Below are 23,257 nucleotides of genomic sequence, written 5' to 3' on the forward strand. Positions count from 1 at the left end.
CTCCTAAACCTCAGGGAAGGAATGAATAATCAAATGAATAGCACATCAGCCAACTCTAGTGCTGTCCCAATTATTGTATTTTAAGAATAACAACTAGAGAGGACTTATCTATAGAAGTAAATGTGTATACGTAAAAGCTAATGTTGAATTTTCCTCTTTCTTCCTTTCATCAAATCTTCTTTATACATGCCTGTATTTCTTAGCCTGAAGAATAACCATTCATTCAATTTCACATTTCATTTGATCTATAATTATTTTCTGTGATGACTCAATTGACATTTATAATTGTGCAGTGTGATGATTTTGTACAGGTTTGTAATGTTGATGTCTAAGGCATGATAATTTGAAATTAATTATGTTTGTTTAATGCATAAAAACAAGAAAAATATACAATTTGGTCACAGCAACTATTTTCCTTTATCTCAGTGGCATATCTGGGGCTTATCAAAGTCAGACTGGAGATGCCTGAAACTTCCCCTTTATGAAAGTAAATTTAAATTGTTATCTATTAATATGTTTATTCATAAAGGCATTGTATTTGTAATGTTACGTTGAAGTGACTATTTGTAAATGTGTGCATTTAAAAATATGACCATTTTTTACAACCCTGATCAATACATTAAATACATTAAGGAGACTGAAAAATAGAAATGGCCTGGCTTTTCTAACTTTCTCAGAGTCTCTGGGCTCAGCTTTACCTTGATGAATGGTGGTGGATCTTACTAATGTTCCCTGAGGAATGTGTAATAGTGCCTTGTGCCTGTACTAACAAGTCCACCAGCTATAAGCTCCCTGATGTGTCATCTTGAGCTTAGTTATCACTTCAGAAAATTACTAGACATGTACTGAGTCTTAACTCTACTTAAATAGATGTAACTTACTTACTCTTCACTCACCTGGCCTATCTCATTAGCTCAAGTTAGAAAGAGGTCTATCTTTTTTGTAAGTGTATCTGTCTAACTCATGACTCATGATTCTATTATCATAAAGTTTACAACACAGATCTTGGTTCTAGGAACAAAAACAACAAAAACAAATATTTCTACTATCTTAATGACCTAGATGGAGGAAAACTTAGATAGCATTTTAGATATGTCACATAGTCTCATTAATTTTCAAAACTGATTTTTCTTCTTGAAAAAGCAAAAGTAGATTTCTCCTTCATCCCTGAAGATGCCACAATATTACTCCTAAAAGGCCCTATATAAAGAGAAATTTTAATGGGTTAGTTAACATTTGATTGTAAAGATGATCATTCCAAAATAAAAGAAATTGGTTATACAAAATAGAAATTTGTTTATAAAGTTAATAGTATACAAACATTTATGAAAACATCAAACTATTAGACTTTCTTATGAACATTTATCTGAGATATTTATAAATCTGATATTCAATGATATAGAGATAGCTTATATTTGAAGTCAGATGCTCAGACTAACATTGTTCTTTGAGTTTAATCTCCTTTGTTCAGTGCATATTCCTCTATTTTTGCTTTTTAGGAGACAGTTCCTTTGGCTCCAGGTCGTGACCTTGATTGGGATGAAGAGATGGCAAAGGCACAGTCACATGATTGTGTTCCTGTTCTTTCTGAACATCCGCTGTATATTCTTTACACATCTGGAACAACAGGTTTGCCAAAGGTATTCACTCTTTCATAGATAAATGTACAGTGGCAGATTTCTTTTGCACTGAGAATGTTTGGTTCCTGACCAACAATGCTTGCAGACTACTTTGAGATTTAGATTTAGTGTTGTGTTTAAATATAAAAAATATTAATTATATTTAAGGTCAAGGGCTTTGCCCTAATTTCTTTCAAAATCTTCACATACATCAGTAATATACAATTGCTTAACTAATTATTAAAATTAATAGGTATTTGATCAAATATCAGCTGGTTTAATACAACTTTATAAAAATGTATCTTAAATGAAATATTTTTAATACTGATGCATAACCTTCATACAGTATGGGGTTGATTTTTGATCTAGGGTAATTCAATTCTTTGTTATAAATGCAAGTTTGAGAATTGGTCTAGAGAGTTTGGACAACAAGCAATTTATCCTGAGTATGAACTCTTAGATTTGCAGCACTGAAGACACTCAGGATTTTAAAATCTGCTTACCATGAAAGGTGTTTTTGCAAAACAAAGTTAAAAGCATCAATAGTTATGAAGGTGTCAGGTGACAAACAAATTCCACTTTTGCCTGGTATCTCCAAATAATACTGCTTCTTCACATAATTTCATAGACTTGCAGTATCATCTTTGTATTCATCTTTATTCAAGTGTTCAATATTCATTGAATCACAGAATTTTAGTGGGAAAAGGGACTTTCACAGTCATTCACAACCTAGAGGGCACTGACCTCTTTATTAATATTAGAGTTCTGTAGCATCAGAGTTCTGAAAACATAATCAGCTAATGATCTTTAAAAAAGGAAAATTAAGATGTTCCATATGAAACTCCCTGTGGGGGAATAAAAAACACATTTGATGGGGGAATATAATCTTGCTATTGAGCGAGACCATGTTTTCTGAATTGTAGTCTGCCATTGTGACCACTGCACTTTGTGGGTAGTGGGTGCTCACAAATTTCTGTTGACTGGATACATAAATAAATAAATAGATAAATGCTTATACATAATGCTATATGTGTCATTGTAGAATCAAAGCCTTATGATTTTATTATAAAACAACTTTGGTCATCTGGAAAATAAATATTTGTTATACTGAAAATGCTTGATGCTTGCAAACGCAGTCCAAGTGATCTGCTGCTCAGAACCCTCACCCTCCACTTTTTGCCGTTTTGCATCATGCACCAGTCACACGGAGCCCAGCTGAATACTTGGCTGTAAAATAAAAGCAAGTTTTGATCTAATTTAGAAGTATCAACATGAGAAGAAACCCCTGACCCTGAAAACGTAGTATAAGCTAACTAAAAGAAAAAAGTAATTTCAGCTCCTTAAAAGCCTGAAGGAACCTTATAAAAAACATTCGTACCATCTCAAGATTTTAAATCACTCTGAAATTCACTGTGGCCTGGATGGGGAACTCTGTGGGAGGATCAGAAGAAGAGCTTGTCAAAAACTCAAAACTGATTCAGCCAGTGTAGTAAAAAGAAAGTAATATAAAGAGCATGAAACCTAAAAAAGTGGTGGTTCCAAATAAGGAAATATCCTAGGTATGCTAGGTTTCCTCTGGTCATGAATTTTTCTTCTAGATTCCTAAATTCTCAAAATGAAGATTATTTGAAATTTTAAATATTCTCATTTTATTTTATTGTACCATACTGAAGATAATCTATTTTAATAGATTAGAGAAGGTGTTAATTATTTGGAGTCATGTTGAATTTAGCTCAAGTCAATATGCATTAATTGAGTTTTCATTTTGTCCTAAAAGAGGTAAAAATATGAGTAAAACACAGTCCCTTCAGACTAGTAGGGTTGATACCCACCCCCCCCACACACACAGATAATGCAAAGTAGACTGTGATCTTGCTCTAAGAGGGCAAAGCTGTTTCTCTGGAGGAAAAGGTGAGATTCAATGGTATCTGAAGGATTAAATTCAATTAATTCATGAAATATTATTGAGCACACAAATATGTGTCTGGCTCTATTTTTATAATTTTTTTTTTCTGTAGCTGGGACACAGGAACTAAACAAATAAAGAGCAATGTAATATGTGATGTGTTCTGAAGAAAAGTAAAGCGGGTAGGAGGCAGAGTGATGGGAGGAGTGGGTGTGCAGCTCTGTCAGGGAATGCTGTTGATGAGGTCACACTTGGTGCTTGAGCAGCACTTCTTCAGAGAGTGGTGTCACAGGGAGGAGGCATTCCATGCAGAATGGGTCAGCAGAGCAAAGATGGGAGTGTGTAAGGGAGCTTCCAGGGTGGCTAATATGGCGCAAGGAAAGAAAAAATGGCTCGATATATAGACAAGAGCCAAACTTACAATTTAACCAAGAAGTTTAGGTCAATATTCTGTATGTTGGGGACGGAGGGCATTAACACTCTTTAAGCAAGAGAAAAAATACAAAGGAAGATAACCCTTGCAACATTTTATTGGAAATATAAACATGTATAAACAATGGAGGCAATAATATTTTAGGTTATTAGATTAGTTTAGGACTTAGGACAGCACACTTAATAGAGAGGAATCAAATTTGGTTCAAAGCTAGAGTAAGGCAGGGGAAGAGTCCAAGACTTTGAACCTGAGAACATGGGACAATATTTGAATATTTATTGAAATAGAAACACAGGAGAAAAGGTTAGGGCTGGGGAACAGAGAGGTTTTAAACATATTGAGTATGATGTATCTTGGGGACATTAACATGGAGATGCCTAGTCAATAGATGGAGTGAAGATCGGGGTCCAAAAAGTGCAACTGGGTTTGTAGATGGAGCCTTGTTGGTCATCAGTGTGAGGTCTGGTGTTGAGGTTATGGGAGCAGGTAGCTTTTGCAAAGCAAGACGTGGAGAAGGACAAGACAAAATAATTGTCTCTCAGGATCCCTCAGAAATACTTCTCTCATCCCTTTAGTGGACTTCAGAATTCCAATTGTCTTGGAATGATTTCTTGCCAACAAACACTTATTTTTTCTGCCTAGGTTTTGTTTACTATCTTCTCAACATGTTCTTTGAAGTTTTAGACTGTTTCATATATCTTTTAATCCACTATGTCACTAATCTTAAAATTGGGCTATGGAAAATCCTCAGAATATTTCTTAAACGACCTCTTACTTCTCCAGTTAGCTCCCAGCATCCTCTTTATTCATAAGATTCTCACTTCAGTTTTGGGAAGTATAACCAGGATTAATGGGATCTGAAAATTTAGTATTGCGATTCCCAGAAGTACAGAAAATAGCACATATTCATTTATGAAACATTTAAATAAAAACTTTATATCATCATATAGGTTGTTTTCTCAATCTTTAATCTCATGAAGGAAAATAATGTTAGTCCATAAAAATATAATGCTTTAAAATACCCCTTTCTCATTGCTACATATAAAACATACCTAAGGCAGTTAGTTCTTTGGTTAGAATTTACAGACATATTTAGGGCATATTTGCATCTTTGCATCTGCCAACCCTGGATTTGTCGGATTGCTGTATGACAGGTAAATCTGTTAGCTGCTGCAAATATTCCAGCAACCACAGCTGCTCTGCTTTGCACACATTTGTTTTCTTGTGGGCTTCTATCCTGTTTGGTTTGGGTGCCAGCATTCAAGATACTTCAAAGAGCTTCATGATAGAAGAATCCCTCATCTAGGTGGGGTGTCCTTTTGAGAATGACAGATTTAGTGATGGTCATGTTTATTTTCTTCCTGCTTGATATCATGGAGAGATAGTGAAACCCACCCCCTCATAAAAAAAGAAAAGAAAAAAGAAAGGAAAAAATAATTCAGTGTCAAAGGAAAAGATTGAAAGGAAGACATGACAACAAGGTGTAGACGAGGCCTTTGTCCTGATGTGCATTGACACAATTTATGCCACTTATTCCTGCACTTAGGTGACTTAGTCATGTTCCCTACCCAAGGAAAACAAAATACAATAAGAGAAAGCCAAGTAAAAAAGCAGTGAATTTTTTATCTGTGTTACAGTTTTTGCGGTTAAAATGCTGGACTTGCTACACCTTTGCCCCTTATCTCACAGTTGTTCAGATCAATAAAAATTTATGCTGCTAAAGTATCCTCCATAGAGACAGCACCAGAGCTTGCAGCAATGGATTTTATGTTTGATAAAATAGCGTGAATGGAACCATTCCATTTCTACTAATATGATTCACTCACTAAGCCCTACAAGTTTCAAAGGTTTCTTCTGAACAAAGAAGAGTGTTTTTAAAAAGAATATTTGTCATCCATGTGCTTATTCAGCTAGCTGTTCATTTAATCTGTCAACAAATGTGGACAGTGCTGGAGACAAAGGCATTGTCCTCACAGACCAGGGTGGGGAGACCCACCCACCACTTGGTCGGGCTGTCGGTGCTGGAGGAAGAGGGCAGTCCCAGGGCCATGGGGGAGGATGGAGACGGTTACTGCGGGGTGCTGGACAGTGGCCAGAAGAGATGGCACTTTCACAGTGTCTTTAAGTGCTTGTGTGATGAAACAGGAACTGAGTTCAGAAAAAGGGTGGGGGAATTTTAGGAAGAGGGAATCTGTCAAGCCATTGTAAAACTAGAATATTGTTTATATGTTGGACTTTTTAAGTTATCAGAACCAACTCACTGACTTCTGAACTCACTGACTTCAACCATCATTTAGTCGTCATTTTATTTTTCTTTAGACAAAATATTTATTTCTTCTTTTTTCTTGTTTTATTTTTTCCTCAACTTGTCAGCCTGAAATGCATATATATGAAACATGTAAATATATAAACATACATAAATAAAAACATTTATAAACACAAGTGCACAGAGACAAACATATTTACCTATATTTGTGTGAATAAATATATATCACAGGTATGTAAACATGTATATTTATCTTGGATAAACCTTCATCATGGAGTTGGGTAACAGAGAGGCTCATTTTAAGTAGCATAATGTTTTGCCACATATTCCAAACTTCTCTTACCTGAGTATTTCAAAATTTGCCTTTCATATTTTTATAGATTATTAAAAAAACCTTTTTAGGATGAAGAATTCCAAGCTCCTCTTCTTATCACATGCATCACTTTTTCTTCCTCTTTTGCTACAACCAGTATTATTCATATTGTTCTAACTGTATTTATTTGAAGTTGCAGCAACCAAAACTGTACCTCACATTTGATAACGACCTGTTTTCTGTTTTACTTGAACGGCCCCACTTACGATGGTTTGTGACTCTCCTTTTCTTCAAGGATAGCTCATTAAGCTGGACACCATAAAGAGCCATCAGTGGTCTGTTCCCGGGTAATTCACGATCAGCCTTTAATTTTATTTGTATAAATTGAATTTTTTAAAAAAGACCCTTATATATTAAAAGTGGATTTTTTGGTCTTTTTTTTTTTTTTTTTTTTTAAGAGCACTTTCATATTATCTCCTTTTTCATTTCTGAGGTAAAATTCACTTTTTTAAAAGAGATTTTATTTATTTTTATTTATTAATTTTGTTGTTTTTCTGTTACAGTTGTCCCATTTTGTCCCATCCCCCCCCCCCATTGCTCTCCCCTACCCCACCCACCTGCCCTCTCCCACAGTCAATCCCCACCCTGTTGTCCCTGTCCATGGGTCATCTGGACTAGTTCCTGACTAGACCCGGCCTCTTCTTTCCCCCATTCCCACCCACCCCCTGTCCCCGGTCACTGTCAGTCTGTTTCTTGTTTACATACTTCTGGTTCTATTTTGCTCATTTGTTTGTGTTGTTCATTAGTTTCCTGTATTAGGTGAGATCATATAGTATTTGTCTTTTGTTACCTGGCTTATTCACTAAGCATAATATTCTTCAGTTCCATCCATGCTGTTGCAAAAGGTAGAAGTTCCTTCTTTCTTTCTGCTGCATAGTATTCCATTGTGTAAACGTACCACAGTTTTTGATCCACTCATCTACAGATGGGCACTTAAGCTGTTTCCAGCACTTGGCTATTGTAAATAGCACTGCTATGAACATAGGGGTGCTTAGGTTCTTTTGAATTGGTATTTATTTATTTTTAGAGAGAAGAGAAGGAAAGGAGAAAGAGAGGAAAAAAAAAATCAATGTGTTGCTGCCTCTCACACTCCCCCAAACGGGGACCCAGCCCACAACCTGTTCATGTGCCTTGACCAGGAACTGAAACGGTGCCCCTATGGCTCACAGGCCAGCGCTCAGTCCACTGAGCCACACCAGCCAGGGCAGAGTTCCCCTTTATTTGTGTCTTTATTTGTGGAATCGAGTGTTATTTCCACTGGGTGTCTTTCAAGTTCCCCAGAAGGTTTTAAGTATAATGGCTGATTCCACAAAAACCAGAACAGTATATTGGCAGGTAACAGGGTTTTTCTGAGAACATATTAGGTCATCTAATATCTTTACTTTTAAGGTAGATATAGGGCGAGTACATAAAAAAGTAATAATAGATTCAAAAGATTGAAATGCAGTATGCTTATGTTTTAGGCTAGGCATTGATATTGAATAAGTATTTGTACTTCATACTTAATTTTAAATATATTTTAAGATCCCACTTTTAGTTTCTGATTAATGTGGTATACTTTGAATAGAATGATATTTTAAAGCACAATTTATGTGTTTGCAGAGGCTGAACAAGTTTTCTCATTTACATTTAATTTTCATTACCTGGAAAAAAAGATTATAAACAAGAAACAAAAAATGCTTTACTTTTATTTACATTTTAATATTAATATTATAATAAAGAAGCTCCTTTAAACACAAATCTACCAAGTTTTTAACTTTCAAACTTTTTTTAAAAGATCTACATGGAGAATATGAAATGATCCAGTTCTTTTTTTCTGCACTATATCAAATACTCAGTAAACTAAAAATTATTAAATAAACATTTTGAATGAAATCCTAAATTCAGGTTTAGAGCCTAGATTAATAAATGGTAAAATGATGCATTATGCAAGTTTTTAACTCATCCTTTAGAAACCTAAAAATAAGTGGATATCAGAGACTGATAAAAACAGATATTGTGAAGCTTTTCTCATCTTTAGCTCTGTTTTTAATTGCTTTTAATGAAAATCTTTGATGATAACCTTAATTTTTTTTACATTTCTGCCTTTTGGGTGGTATTAGCACTGAGAAAAATAAAAAGTCAATAAGTGCTAGAACTAAGGAAATACTTTGTTAATGAGATTTAAAATTTTAGCCTTTATAATTTAAAATGCTTTTCCATGTAGGGTCTCATTTTTAAGCCTCACTTTTTGGGGATCAAAAAAATTTAAGTACCACTGTACAGACAGAGCAACATTGGTACATTTACTTTAAAGGATTGTTCCTTTGAGAGGTAAATAGAAATTTGGTAACCTATCCTTTAAATTATCTTCTAAGTTTTACAAATTAATTACTTATTTATGTTCTCCCCAGTTTTTTTTTTCTTATTAAAAGTACTTTTTATTTATTTTTATTTTTTATTTTTTTTAATTTCGTTGCTTATTGTTTTTCTGTTACAATTGTCCCACTTTTTCCCCTGATTGCTACTACCCCCCCATCTAGCCCACCCCTTCTCCCACAGTCCATCCCGACCCCGTTGTCCATGTTCATGGGTTATTCATATTAGTTCCTTTGCTAAACCCTTACCCTACTTACCCCCTTCCCTCCCTCCTACCTCCCCCCTGATAACTGTAATTCTGTTCCTTGTTCAGTTTTGTGGGATTTGTTTGTGTTGTTCATTAGTCTCTTGTACTGGGTGATAACATATGGTATTTTTCTTTCATTGCCTGGCTTATTTCGCTAAGCATAATTCTCTCTAGTTCCATCCATGTTGTCGAAAATGGCAGGAGTTCCTTCTTTCTCTCTGCTGCATAGTATTCCATGGTGTAAATGTACCACAGTTTTTTAATCCACTCATTTACAGATGGGCACTTGGGTTGTTTCCAGCAATGGCTATTGTAAACAACGCTGCTATGAACATAGGGGTGCAGAAGTTCTTTTGAATTGGGGTTTCAGGATTCTTTGGGTATAATCCCAGCAGTGAAATCGCTGGTTCAAAAGTCAGTTCCATTTTTAGTTTTTTGAGGTAATTCCATACTGTTCTCCATAGTGGCTGCACCAGTCTGCATTCCCACCAGCAGTGCAGTAGGGTTCCCGTTTCTCCACATCCTCGCCAGCACAAGTTGTTTGTTGATTTGTTGTTGATGGCCATTCTGACTGGTATGAAGTGGTATCTCATTGTGGTTTTTATTTGTATCTCTCTGATGGCTAGTGATGTTGAGCATTCTTTCATATGCCTATGGACCCTCTGTATATCCTCCTTGGAGAAGTGTTTGTTTATTCTTTGTGTTGAGATGTGTAAGTTCTTTATATATTTTGGAGATCAATCCTTTATCTGATGTATCATTGGCAAATATGTTTTCCCATATGGTTGGTTTCCTTTTCATCTTGCTGATGTTTTCTTTTGTTGAGCAGAAGCTCTTTAGTTTGATGTAGTCTCATTTGTTTATTTTTTCCTTTATTTCCCTTGCCTTAGGAGATATATCAGTGAAAATATTGTTGTGTGGTGTATCTGAAATTTTCCTGCCTATGTTTTCCTCTAGGACTTTTATGGTATCACATCTTACATTTTAGTCTTTGATCCATCTTGAGTTTATTCTGGTGTGTGGCATAAGTTGGTGGTCTAGTTTCATTTTTTTGCACATCCCTGCCTAATTCTCCCAGCACCATTTGTTGAAGAGGCTCTTGTCGTTCCATTTTATGTTTCTTCTTCCTTTTTTGAATATTAGGTGACTGTAGAGGCCTGGGTTTATTTCTGAGCTCTCTATTCTGTTCCATTGATCTATATGTCTGTTCTTATGCCAGTACCAGGTTGTTTTTATTACAGTGGCCTTGCAGTAGAGTTTGATGTCAGGTATTGTGAGTCCTCCTATTGCATTCTTCTGTTTCAAGATTGCTGTGGCTATTCAAGGTCTTTTTTGGTTTCATATAAACTTTTGAAGTATTTGTTCTAGGTCTGTGAAATATGTTGCTGGTGTTTTAATAGGGATTGCATTGAATCTATAAATTGCATTGGGTAGTATGGACATTTTAATGACGTTGATTCTTCCTATCCATGAACATGGTATATGCTTCCATTTATTTGTATCTTCCTTAATTTCTTTCTTCAGGGTTATATAATTTTTCAGGTACAGGTCTTTTACCTCTTTGGTTAAATTTATTCCTAGGTACTTTATTTTTCTTGTTGCTATCGTAAATGGGATTTTTTTTCTAGTTTCTATCTCTGATATTTTATTGTTGGTGTAGAGAAATGCCTTTGATTTCTGAATATTGACTTTGTACCCTGCTATACTGCCAAACTCACTTATTAGGTCAAGTAGTTTTTTCATGGAGTTGATAGGGTTTTCTATGTATACTATCATGTCATCTGCAAATAGTGACAGTTTTACTTTTTCTTTTCCAATTTGGATGCCTTTTATTTCTCTTTCTTGTCTGATTGCTGTGGCTAGAACTTCCAATACTATGTTGAATAGGAATGGAGAGAGTGGAAATCCTTGTCTTGTTCCTGATCTCAGGGGGAATGCTTTCAGTTTTTGTCCATTGAGTATGATGTTGGCTTCAGGTTTCTCATATATGGCCTTTATTATGTTGAGGTATGCTCCCTCTATTCCCATTTTGTTGAGTGTTTTCATCATAAATGGGTGTTGTACTTTATCAAATGCCTTTTCAGCATCTATTGATATGATCATGTGGTTTTTGTCTTTCATTTGGTTTATGTGGTGTAAAAATACTTGATTTTTAAATGAATAATCTCATCTAAGTAATTTCATACACATCCTCTGTTTTCATATTTTTGGCTTTCTAAAGAGGTGAATCTTTTTTTAATATGCTTTATTAATTATGTTGTTACAATTGTCCCAATTTTTTTATCCTTTTTCCCCTCCACCCAGTGACCCCCCCTCCCTCCAGTTGTCCCCCCATTAGTCCATGCCCATTGGTTGTGCATATAGTTCTTCTCAACATCTTCCTATCCACTCCCTCCTACTATGCTTCTTAATTCCTGTACCATCTCCCTCCCTTTCTCCCCTCCCCCCTCCCTGCTGACTTCCCCCCATAATGTTCCCCATACCTCTAATTCTTTTTCCACTCTCGATGCCTACTTAGTTCACCTTTGTTTAGGTTCCCTAGCTTCTGTTGTTGGTTGTTGTGATACAGTTTTCATTTTAATGTTCATAGTTTTGATCCTCTTTCTTCTAAACAAGTCCCTTTAACATTTCCTATAACACTGGTTTGATACTCTGGTTTTTCTTCAGATTGTATAAATCTTTCACCATTTACTATAACAGTGGTTTGGATCTGATGAACTCCTTCAGTTTTACTTTGTCCTGGAAGCACTTTCTCTGCCCTTCTGTTCTGAATGACAGCTTCACTGGATAGAGTAATTGTGGTTGTAGGTTTTTGTTTTTCATTACTTTGCATATTTCTTGCCTGCAGAGTTTCTTTTGAGAAATCAGCTGATAGCCTTATTGGGACCCCTTTGTATGTAATTCTCTTCTCTCTTGCTGCTTTTAAGATTCTCTCTTTATCCTTAATTTTTGACATTTTGATTACATAGTGTGTCTTGGTGTGGTTCTCCCTGGGTCCAGTTTTTTTTTTTTTTTAGCTCTCTGTGCTTCCTAGACCTGTAAGTCTATTTCCTTCCCCAAGTTGGGGAAGTTCTGATACATTATTTTTTCACATATTTTTTCCATTTCTAGTTCTTCTTCTTCACCTTCTGGCAACCCTGTGATTCAGAAGTTGGCCCACTTAGAGCTGTCCCATAGGTTTTTGAGCCTCTCCTCATTTTCCTCACTTTTCATTTCCTCTTTCTGCACTGGTTGACTGTTTATTCCTATCTTGTGTTCTGATTTGTTGATTTGACCTCTGGTTTTCTTTCCCTCACCACTAGTTTCATATGTGTTTTCATTCATTTCAGCAGGACTAGCCTTCATTCCTTCCCTGTCTTGTTTAAGATCTGCTGCCAGGTCTGTAAGCATTCTTATAACCCAAGCTCTGCACTGTGTCTCAGGAAGATTTCCTATATGCTTATCTGTTAGATCAGATATTTGCTGTCTGTTCAGTTGTGTGACTGGGATCTCTAGCATGATCTGTGCCATCCTGACAGTTTTGTGTTTACCTGTGCTTCCTGGGCAGGGCTGTCATACCTTCTATGCTATAGTGGGCCGAGCCCTGTGCACTTGTCACTACTGGGCGACGCTTCTCTGTGTGGGGGTGGGGGTCCAAGATGAATTCTTGCTGTTTACTCTCTGCTGAGAGAGTAGGAGCTTCTTCCTCTGTTTCCACACCCTCTGGCCTTCACAGTCCAAGGCAATGGGGGTCTGCCTTCCCAGGCATTGGAATCGTGAGCTGATGGGTCTGGTCTGCAGCTGGGGGTGATCCCCAGGTGTTTCTCACCTCTTTTTAAATGCAGGTGTTTGTGCTCAGTGCCATCCTGCCACCATCACTGCAGTCGCCGCTGCCAGCACAGCTTGAGCTCTCCACCCTGGCTTCGTCCCTTCTACCCATCCAGATGAGCATTACTTCTTTATAACTTCGTACATTGGACTTCCATGTAGCTTAATTTTCTGGAACTTCTGGTTATTTCTGGTTTTGCGGTAAATGTTTTCCTTCTTAGTTATGGAAAGAGATGGAGTGAGTCAGTCTAGGCCTCCATCTTAGCTGGAAGTCTTCCTTAGCTTTGAATTCCTTTTTATCACTTCCAGTTGACTTACCTTATACTCTGTACCGCATAATCTAACATTTGACTGAGTTACAATAATATTTAGAATTATTGGTAAAAATGAACTCTAAATGCAGGGACAGGAGGTGGAGAGAAAAATTCTGAAACGTCTTGAGTGAAATTGTTACTGACATTGTTACTGTCTACTATAATATATGGGTAGCAGATGTATAAAAATTTTTATAAAAGAGTGTCTCAAGTTGAATAATATAATATATTCATCAAGGTATTAAGTTGCAGGAAAAGACCTTCTCAATAGGCAAAGTGATAAGCAAATTACATGAAATATAATATAGAATATACTAGGAACAAAGCTTCCCAGTTTACATGGAAAGATGCATGTGTGAAACTCACTGGCCATAGCCTCATTTCTACCACTCCCAAAGTGATCAAGAGGGCCAGCTGCATGCTCACTATGTCATATAACCCAGAAAGTAGCTGTCAAATGCCAATAAAGCTATGTGTGGATTTGCTAAGAGACCAGGTGTTGCTGCTGGTAGATAAAATGTGTTCCACAGCTTGATACCTATGTTTTATTAGTGGTACCTGAGGAGAGAGGAAATTTTATTAACTAACAGAAAGTCAATTTCTTTTTTATTCCACTGATTTATGTATGTTACAGTTGCAGGGCTATGCCAAAGAGGTGTAATTCGTAGCACATTTATTCACTAGGACCATGTTTGCCCTTTTAGGTAAAATAATTATTTTCTGTACCGAGTAATTATAATTTTTCCATTAAAATAATGCTTCAACATAAGTTTGAGTGAAATATTGGATATTGCTTAGCAAGCATTCACCTTCCTGCTTTAAATATTTACATCAAGTTTTTTAAGCCAATGATGAGTAGTGTTTATAGTGAAGCAATAAACAAAATTAATTCTTACATTTACCATCAGTTCTTATTCATCATGACTCTTTTGCCCAGTTTTCAAGTATAAATCTTGTATTAACTTTGACTATGTTCAATGTTGTAGATAGCTGCTGATTCATGAAAGTTGTAGTAGCATAATGTAACAATTCCGACTTAAAAAAAAAATCTCAACCAAGGACATGTTTATTGATTTTAAAGAGAGAGAGCAAGGGAGAGAGAAAGAGAGAGAGAGATAAACCAAAACATCAATATGAGGGAGAGACATTGATCTGTTGCCTCCCATGCAAACACCAACCAGAGATCAAGTTGAATCCATAGCCTAGGCATGTGCCCTGACCAGAATCAAACCCTCAACCTTTTCGTGTGTGGGATGACATTTCAACCAACTGAGCCACCCAGCCAGGGCAGCAATCCCTACTTTTGCCCAATATAATGCAAATCTGTAAGCCTTAGATCCAACTCATTAGGATTCATTCCTCAGGGTTCCACAATTCATCATTAAAGAATTTCTCAGCTCAGATATTGTGCTAGCATGATCCCCAGTGTAGCATTGTAATGATGCTCCAGTTAGGATATGACTTTATTTCTCTAAGCATACTAATATTTAATAATATTAAGGAATATACAACCTTATGTTATTCTGTATTTTAGACACATAGCTACCTTTGACTTTTCTGTGAACTTAATTTTATGTTTCCATTTTGTTCTGGAGATATGTCTGCAAGTGTAATATTGTTAATTTATATTACCACTGCAACAAATTTTTATTGCATGTGATTCTGTGAAATCATTAGTTTTCTTTAGAAGGTCAAGAATAGTCTGTGAGAATGGATTCTACAAGTGCATTGATGTGGACAACTTATTCTGTGTTGATTACTGGGAGAACCAAAGAAATAATAATTCAGACACAATTATATAAAAGTAATTTGTAGCTTATAAAATATAAAATACTTTAAACAGATACTTTAGGTAGATAGTAGGAAGACAGAGAATCTTTTAACACATTGTTTACTGATTTTAGCTTTACTTTTTCTCTCCTTTAGGGTGTGGTTAGACCCACTGGCGGCTATGCTGTAATGCTAAACTGGACAATGTCTTCTATATATGGACTTAAACCTGGAGAGGTAATCATGGTTTTAAATTCACTTTACATGACACTTCTCTGATTAATATATATGCATTTTATTATCTTCTTGTTTTTTAGGTGTGGTGGGCAGCTTCTGACTTAGGCTGGGTTGTTGGACATTCCTATATCTGTTATGGACCTCTTCTTCATGGGAACACAACAGTTTTATATGAGGTAATGAAATAAAATTAATACAACATATAAATAATATTTACTTTACTGAAACATTTGAGAAGTAGCTCTAAGTAAGAATAAAAAAAATAGAATGGGAACAAGGGATATTTTTATATCTTCTTCTTCCAGTTAAAAGTATGATTTCAAAAGAGAAAGCAACATATAGAAAATAACAGTTACCTAATTAAATTTGTTGACCATGCCATAAAAATTATATTCTGAAAAATATATACTAAAAGATTGATGTCTATTCCTAACAAATTTCTAGAAAAAAAAACCATATCGATACCAATTTTAGAGCCTTAGTAAAGAAAATAGTTATCATAAAACAATATAGATTCACCTTTTTGTGTTTTTATAGAATTAATGAATTTCCAAATGCATGTTGTCTTGATTTTAGCTACCTTTTTGGTGGTTTCTGGTGATAGCTATATGTATAGAAGAAAATCATAGGCTGATTAAAGTCATCCAAGAATAATATTTCTGTGTGTGTACTAGAAAATTTTGCTCATGTGCTCATTCTGTTTAATTTTATCAATGCCTTGTATGAATACTTAAAACACATACCTATCAGAGTTATAGGAGACCAAAATTTTAGAGGGATAGAAAAATGGTAGTTTACTAAATCAGTACTGAAAACTAAATTGAACTTTTGGTACAAAAAACACAAGCTAGGAAAATATGGAAATCTTTAATCTTATTTTTATCATAAAAATAATTGCAGAAATGAAGTGTGGGTACTTGGATTGGTTGCAGTTTATGTGGTTAAGTCCCTGTGTATTATAGTTGTCCCTAGTTCAAATATAAGATATTGGTAAGATTGCTTTTAAAAAATACCATGTACAATGTTGTAAACTTATTTTACTCTTTCACATTTGGAAATTTGTGTTCAGTTTAATGGGGAGGAGAAAAAATAATTAACTTAGTAGAAAGCATCTGGAAGACGGGGGCTAAGATGAAAATAATGTCATATGAGCAAGAAATGAATTTTGAATGCTTAGTCTGAAAGATAATATATTTAGTGTGCATATATGTTCAGTATCTTTGATATTTAAATAATTGGAAACCTTGAGAATATTATGCTAAGAGAAATGTCAGTCAGAAAAAGCAAAGTGTCATATGACTTCACTCCTATGTGAGATATAAAACAGAGAGCAGTGTGGTGGTTACCAGAGGGAAGGGGGTCGGGGAATGATGGAGGGTGGAGGGGGCCTAATATATGGTGTCGGTGGAAGATGGTTTGACTTCGAGAGGTGGGCACACAATGTGATATACAGATCTTGTATCATGAAATTGTACATTTAAATCCATATGACCCTATTAAGCAATGTCACCCCAATAAATTTAACAAGAAATTTAAAAAAACTATTACTACATATAAAGGAAACAGTGTAGTAATGCAGAGTTACAGAGACCAATATTTTGGGAATAATCAGAGACAAATTGACTGTCCAGTCGTAGAATAGACCTCTCAAAGAAAAGGCTCTTTCATTTAGTTTCTCAATTTCAGGCAAGGAATGTGAAGAAGGGAATTTTACATGTAGGGTGTGGATAATAGTATTAGATGGTGTCAAGGTTCTTTTCAACATTAAAATCCTGCAACTTAATGATTTTGAGAAAAATTTGAGACTATTCTCTAACTTTGTGGAGTTCTCTTAGTCACCATTTGAAGACACTAGTATTCCTTCATTTATACCCAGCTGGTTTTCTGTGTCTGAATGGTTCAAGATATTAAGTCAGACTTTGACACATTAAACTATCACAATATTCTATGTCTTTTGTACTATGTTTTTGTACTTTACAGACTTAATATTCATTGTGAATAATAATTAAGATATAAAACAATCCCGACATATCTGTTCCGTACTGATGTCATGCAAAGAATGTTTATTAAAATAAACAAAATAAAAATAAAGTAAGAGTAAATAAACTTCTAAGCTTAAAGTGAATTGTGATATTGCTAACAAAACTGTGACAGCCAAAGGTGTCATTGTAAGTATTCAGCTGCCTTTAGCAGTGAAGCACATGCAATTTTTGTGCATTTACCATTGACCTTTTATTATTTCTCAAGTTTATTTAAAACATGATTTTAACACAGTAAAAGTGGCTTGGTTGTTTGTCTTTACCTTAGAATGATGTGCTCAAGAATGCTATAGATAAATATTTGTTTTGCAGACGAGTGAATGAAGTAAGCTACATTTATAAACCTTTTCTCTGCACTCTGATTTCTTTCCCATGACTTGTAAACATACTCAATTCTCTGTGATCACAAATCCAAGACTTTTAGACCTTTTCCCACTTCTAGCTATCCCATCTTTATTTTCTTCTCCACTAAGCTCCTTGAAAAAACATTCTACCCACATTGTCTGCACATATTCTTCCAGTTACTCTTCAATCCACTGTAGCCCAGTTTCTGTCCACAGCAATTCACAAAAGCTGCTGTCACAGGAGCCAACAATGACTTCAGAAGTGACTTCCTAAGTCAAAGGGTCTCTTCGATCTGATTTTATTTCCTCTCAGTGTCATCAACCCTGAGTGTTCCTTGCAGGTAATTCTCTGTCCTCTTGCGCTCTGTGCCCTTTTGCTATTGTTCATGCTGTTTCTTTTGTCTGTCATGATTTTCCCTCTGTTTTTTTGTTTTTTGGTTTTTTTGTTTGTTTGTTTAATTCCTACTAGCCTTAAAGACTCTGCTTATAGGTTATTATCTCTCAAAAGGTTCCTCTCACAGTCTTTGGCTGTACACAGTGCCCCATACCATGCTTCCATTGTCCCCTGAACATATGTCTGTCACTGAGCTAACCACATTATACTGAAATTATCTGCTTATATCTCACAGAGGGTGAAAGACTCAAAAACTAGTCTCTTAGCACACTGCTTAGCACACACTAAGCACTCAATAAATACCTAGGGAACCAAATTGGACTCTACTCTTCCTGACTTTTTGACAACTTGTCCTCCTTTGGCTGTCTTGCTTTTTCTTACTTTGATCCTAAACATTGGGGTTGAGTAGGATCTGGTTCTTAGTCTTCTTTTCTCCTTCTGCTTATTTGTCCTTGTTAATCCTCATGCAGTTGGATTTGAGTATTACTAATTAATCCAAAGCTCCTAACGCTGCTGTACCTGACCTTCCTGCTGAGGACCAACTTGTTGTTAGATGTCTTCAGAAGGTCCATACATGCTTTATGCTCAAAAGGACATGAACTGAACTAACCACCTCCACTCTTCCCTGCAACACGTGTTCCTTTCTATGTTCTCTGTAGTTTTGTTAATATTACTTGCAACCACTCAGGCCTCAAAAATAAGAATCTGGTAGTGATTCTAACTGTATTATCTTAATATAGCACACTCTGTTGGTCATTACTTGCTGTTCGATCTACATTTTAATACCATTAATAATGTTCTCTTATTTTCATCCTTCCTGCCACATACTGAAGGCTAATATTAAGCTGGTATGCACAGATATGTTATGTTGACCGGTGTCTATTTCATGTTTGGATGTCTGATCTGATTTGTGTGTTCCAGATGCATATTTCAGATTATCATCAGATAATTGGTCTAGAGCACTTTCTAACAAATGCTTCTACTTTTAATGTCATTCCTTCCTAGGCCATTTCTACCCTAACTTGTCTCTTAGCTTTCCTCACTCACAGTTTTCTGTCCAAAATGCAAAGGCCAGTATAGAACTTTGTTGCTTAAAATCTTTCAAAGGGTTGAGTTCTGCTTCCAGGAAGATGATGATGACATACTTTTTCTTATAGCTTTCTCAAGTAGAACTAAACATCTTAGGCATTATGTCTGAAACAAATATAAGAAGACCAAAATATGGAGAGAAGAAGAAAAGCTGGCTTTAGGGACATTGGGAACCAATGAAGAACATAGCAGTGAGACCCTAGGTTTTATTTTTTTCTTATTTATCCTGAACTTATTGCTGAAGAAGTTGACAATCTAAAAATGCCAACAAATGCAGTCAAAGAAAAAGCCCTTTGTCTTTTAAGCCAAAGGAGTAAGACAGAGGCACCCTAATCAAAACATAACTTTTAGATCACTCTACTCCAGACAAACACCACAGAAAAATCCATGGCCCTACTCCCACTCCCAACAGCAAAGGTTGAGTAAGCAGATTAGATTTCCACAATTGTCAGGCAGTAAGGAGAAACCATAATCCTCCCTCTTCCCACAAGCATGAAGGCAGAGCAGATGGAGTAGGGAGCCAAGACTTTCATCCTTGTCAGGTGTTACTGGGGACTCATTGAATCTTCAGTGGCATTAGAGTTTATATAAAGAGCTGGACCTATAAGTCCACTCATCAGTAGTGACACACCCTTCCAACTCCCCATTGGGGTGGTGTCAGTGGAGGCCATGTGGAGAGCAGTAGCAAGACACCCTTACCTCACCTAGCCAGGGAGGTATCAGATAGAGCTGGAACCCACCCAGCAGTAATGAGGAACATCCTTCCAACTGGGTGTCAATGGAGGCTAAATAAGAAACCTGGATTTTTTCTTCCATAGCTCTCTTTTTTTGCTAGATTAGAATTAAAGTAAATCATCAGAAACACAAGATGAGACAATCTCATAATATAATACACTAAATGGCCAGAATTTGATGAAAAAAATCACTCCTCATACCAAGAACTAGGAAAATATCAAGCTTCCTGAGAAGAGGCAATTGATAGATGCCAACACTGAGGTGACAAAGATGTTAGACTTATCTGACAAAAGTGTTAAAACAGCCATATTAAAAATGCTTCAACAATTTGTCATGAAGTTTCTTGAAACAAATGAAGAAATAGAAAGTCTCACCAAGGATAGTGAAGTTCCAAAGAAAAACCATATGGAAATTTTAAAACTGAAAATTACAATGACCAAAATAAAGTCTCATCAATGGGCTCAATACCGGAATGGAAGAGACAGAAGAAAGAATAAATGAACTGGAAGGTGGGATAATAGAGATTATCCGATCTAAACAATAAAAAGAAAATAGACTGAAAAGAAAATTTTACAGAGCCTCAGGGACATGTGCAAGATAAAAATCTAACATTTGTGATAACAGAGCCATGAAAAGTGGGGAAGAGAGGGTGGGACTGAAAGAGTACTCAAAAATAGTGAAAAACTTCTGAACACTTCTCAGCTTCTCAAGTTTGACCAGAGATATAGTCAAGCTATAGACAATCTTTAGATTCAAGAAACTGGGTAAACCCCCAAATAGGATTAATTTAAAAAATTTATATGCAGCAAAAAATAATAATTAAACTTCTGAAAACTAAAGACAAGTAAAATAATCTTGGAAGTAGAAAGAGAAAAAGGACACCTTATCTATTAAGGGGAAAAGAAACATTTGTGAGAGGATTTTTTCATTGGAAACTAGGGAGATTAGAGGGAAGTAACATTTTTCAAATGCAGTAAGAAAGGAACTGTCAATTCAGAACCTTATATCTAGCCAAATTATACTGCAGGGATGTAGAAGATATAAAGGTATTCTCAAGATGAAGGAAAACTTAGAGAATTTGTCACCAGTAGGCCTCCAATAAAAGAATGGCTGTTGGCTAATACTTAATGATAAATGACAAGTACTTCCCCTTATGTCCGAGAACAAGGCAAGGATGTCTACTCAACACTCTTTTAAACATATTTCCAGACTTTCTAGCCAGTTAGATAAAGCAATCTTTAGAAAAAAAAAAAAAAAAAACATCAAAAAGGAAGAAATAAAATTGTCTCTATTTGCAGATGCAACAATAATCTTTGTAGAACATTGTGGAACATATAAAAATTCCATAGTAAGTTAGTTCACCAGGTCAGGATACAAGATAAACACACAAATTGCAATTGTATTTCTATATACTAATAATTAACAACTGTGGCTAAAAAGGGGAAACATGAAGGATTTTTGTGGAAATGGAATTGTTCTGTGGCTTGACCATGTCAATATCCTGATTCTCAAATTAAACTATAGTTTTGCAAGATATTACCATGGAGAAAAACTGAGTAAAGGGGGGGTGTAAAGTACAACATAGAAAATATAGTCAGTAATATTGTAATAATGGTGTATGGTGTCAGGTGGGTACTTGAAATATGAGGGGGATCACTTTGTAAAGTATATGATTATCTAAACACTATGCTGTACACCTGAAACTAATTGAAAATTATATTGAATGTTAACTGTAATTGACAAATAAAACAAAATTTAAAAACTGGGTAAAGGGTACATGGTATATCTCTGTATTATTTCTTACAATTGCGTATAAATTGACAATTACCTCATATAAAACATTTAAGAAATAAAAAATAAGAATCCTTCAAGTAACTCCTGCCTCTTAAAGAACATAATTCATACTCATCTGAATGATCCAAATAATCCAAAGTCTTCTGTCTCTTGCCCGTATTGAATATTTTGTCTCTGGTTCCTGGTCTGTGACTCAGCTGCCAAACCCAGCATCCCTGCTGTTCTGGCACTTAATGAACAGAACTGCCAGCTATTAAGTTGTTCCCTCTCCTAAAATTCCACTTCTGTTCTAATCATGGAGCAGAGTGATCTTTTTCTTTAGGGGTCAACTTAAATTTTGCCTCCTCTCTGATATTTTCTTTGCTTTCCTCAGGCTGATTGAAGTGTTCTTTAAACTTCCATTATATCATCTAGCTTCCTCTTATCTTGCAAATACAGTGCCGAGATACTGTGAAATCTTTGAAACAATGGTTGTAATTTCTGTACCCCCCAATTGCCTTCCAGGAGGTAGGTAAAATTTATTGTGCAAATTAACGATCCCTAAGAGGGTTAACCGACAACCTGAACATGCAAAGTGTGTGGGGGGGATGTGCCTAACTGGTTAATTAAAACAAAACTAAACTAAACTAAAAGTTCTAACTCATCACTAGGCCAGCACGTGAAAATAAAACCATAGTCTCCATAAAATAACTGTCCCACTTGTGCCCCAATTTTAGGTGGATTACAAATTAACATTTATTATTATTTTATTTTAGTGTTAATAATATATTTTTTTTATTTAGGAAGCTAAACTCTTCCATGAATTAATAAAAATTACATTCTTCATATAGTGAACAGAATAATTTAGCAAATCATTCATATATTTTTCATATTATCTTTTCTAAAGAGAAATAAAATTATATACATCTCAGTGTGACCAAAGTTTTATTTTCATATTATATATTATAACATTTTAAAGCCATATGTAAGGTAGGTAGTTACATGGTGTCTGCAATTATATTTTTTCTTAATGACGAATTTTGATTCAATTCATTTAACAAAAGTTGATGTTCTGAAGTGCTAGGGGATTTGCATTTCATTTATGTGTCAAAACCATCTGGAGTGCAACAATAAGTTTATAAAACATTTCTCTTATTGAATGTAAATAGATCATAGCATATTATAAATAAATAAGAAATAAATTTTTTCCTCAGCAAAGATAAAAGAAATTATATTCTGTAATTTCATATAAATCTATAACTTGAAAAATACTTAGAAGATGGTTATAACAAAGTTCGATATTCAGTTTAACTTCTAGATACACTGGTGGTAGCTGCTTAAAACAATCTGTGTTCGACATGAAAGCATTACAATGGATATTTAAATAAGATTTTTTTCTGACCTAAGAGGGCATATGCCTCTCTCTGCATCTGCATGGTGAAAACATATTGCAAATCTTAGTTGTCTGCTTTGTCTTTAGCTTCATGAAAATTACCAAAATTTTAAGCATATTTCTATTTCTCTCATTAAAACAAACAACAATTTTAAAAAAC

The 23,257-nt window shown here is 35.3% G+C and overlaps 1 protein-coding gene across 1 annotated transcript in view; it reads left to right on the forward strand.

Annotated features, from left to right (window-relative positions):
• ACSS3 (acyl-CoA synthetase short chain family member 3) overlaps positions 1–23,257 on the forward strand; it is a 170,973-nt gene that overhangs the window by 66,185 nt on the left and 81,531 nt on the right. The window contains exons 5-7 of the mRNA XM_090273670.1: positions 1,500–1,640; positions 15,250–15,330; positions 15,411–15,506. Coding sequence (XP_090129796.1) covers positions 1,500–1,640; positions 15,250–15,330; positions 15,411–15,506 — 318 coding nt within the window. The remainder of the gene's footprint in view (positions 1–1,499; positions 1,641–15,249; positions 15,331–15,410; positions 15,507–23,257) is intronic.

This window comes from Furipterus horrens, unplaced genomic scaffold (genome assembly GCF_987537825.1).
Source record: "Furipterus horrens unplaced genomic scaffold, mFurHor1.1.pri manual_scaffold_4, whole genome shotgun sequence".
Lineage (NCBI taxonomy): Eukaryota > Metazoa > Chordata > Mammalia > Chiroptera > Furipteridae > Furipterus > Furipterus horrens.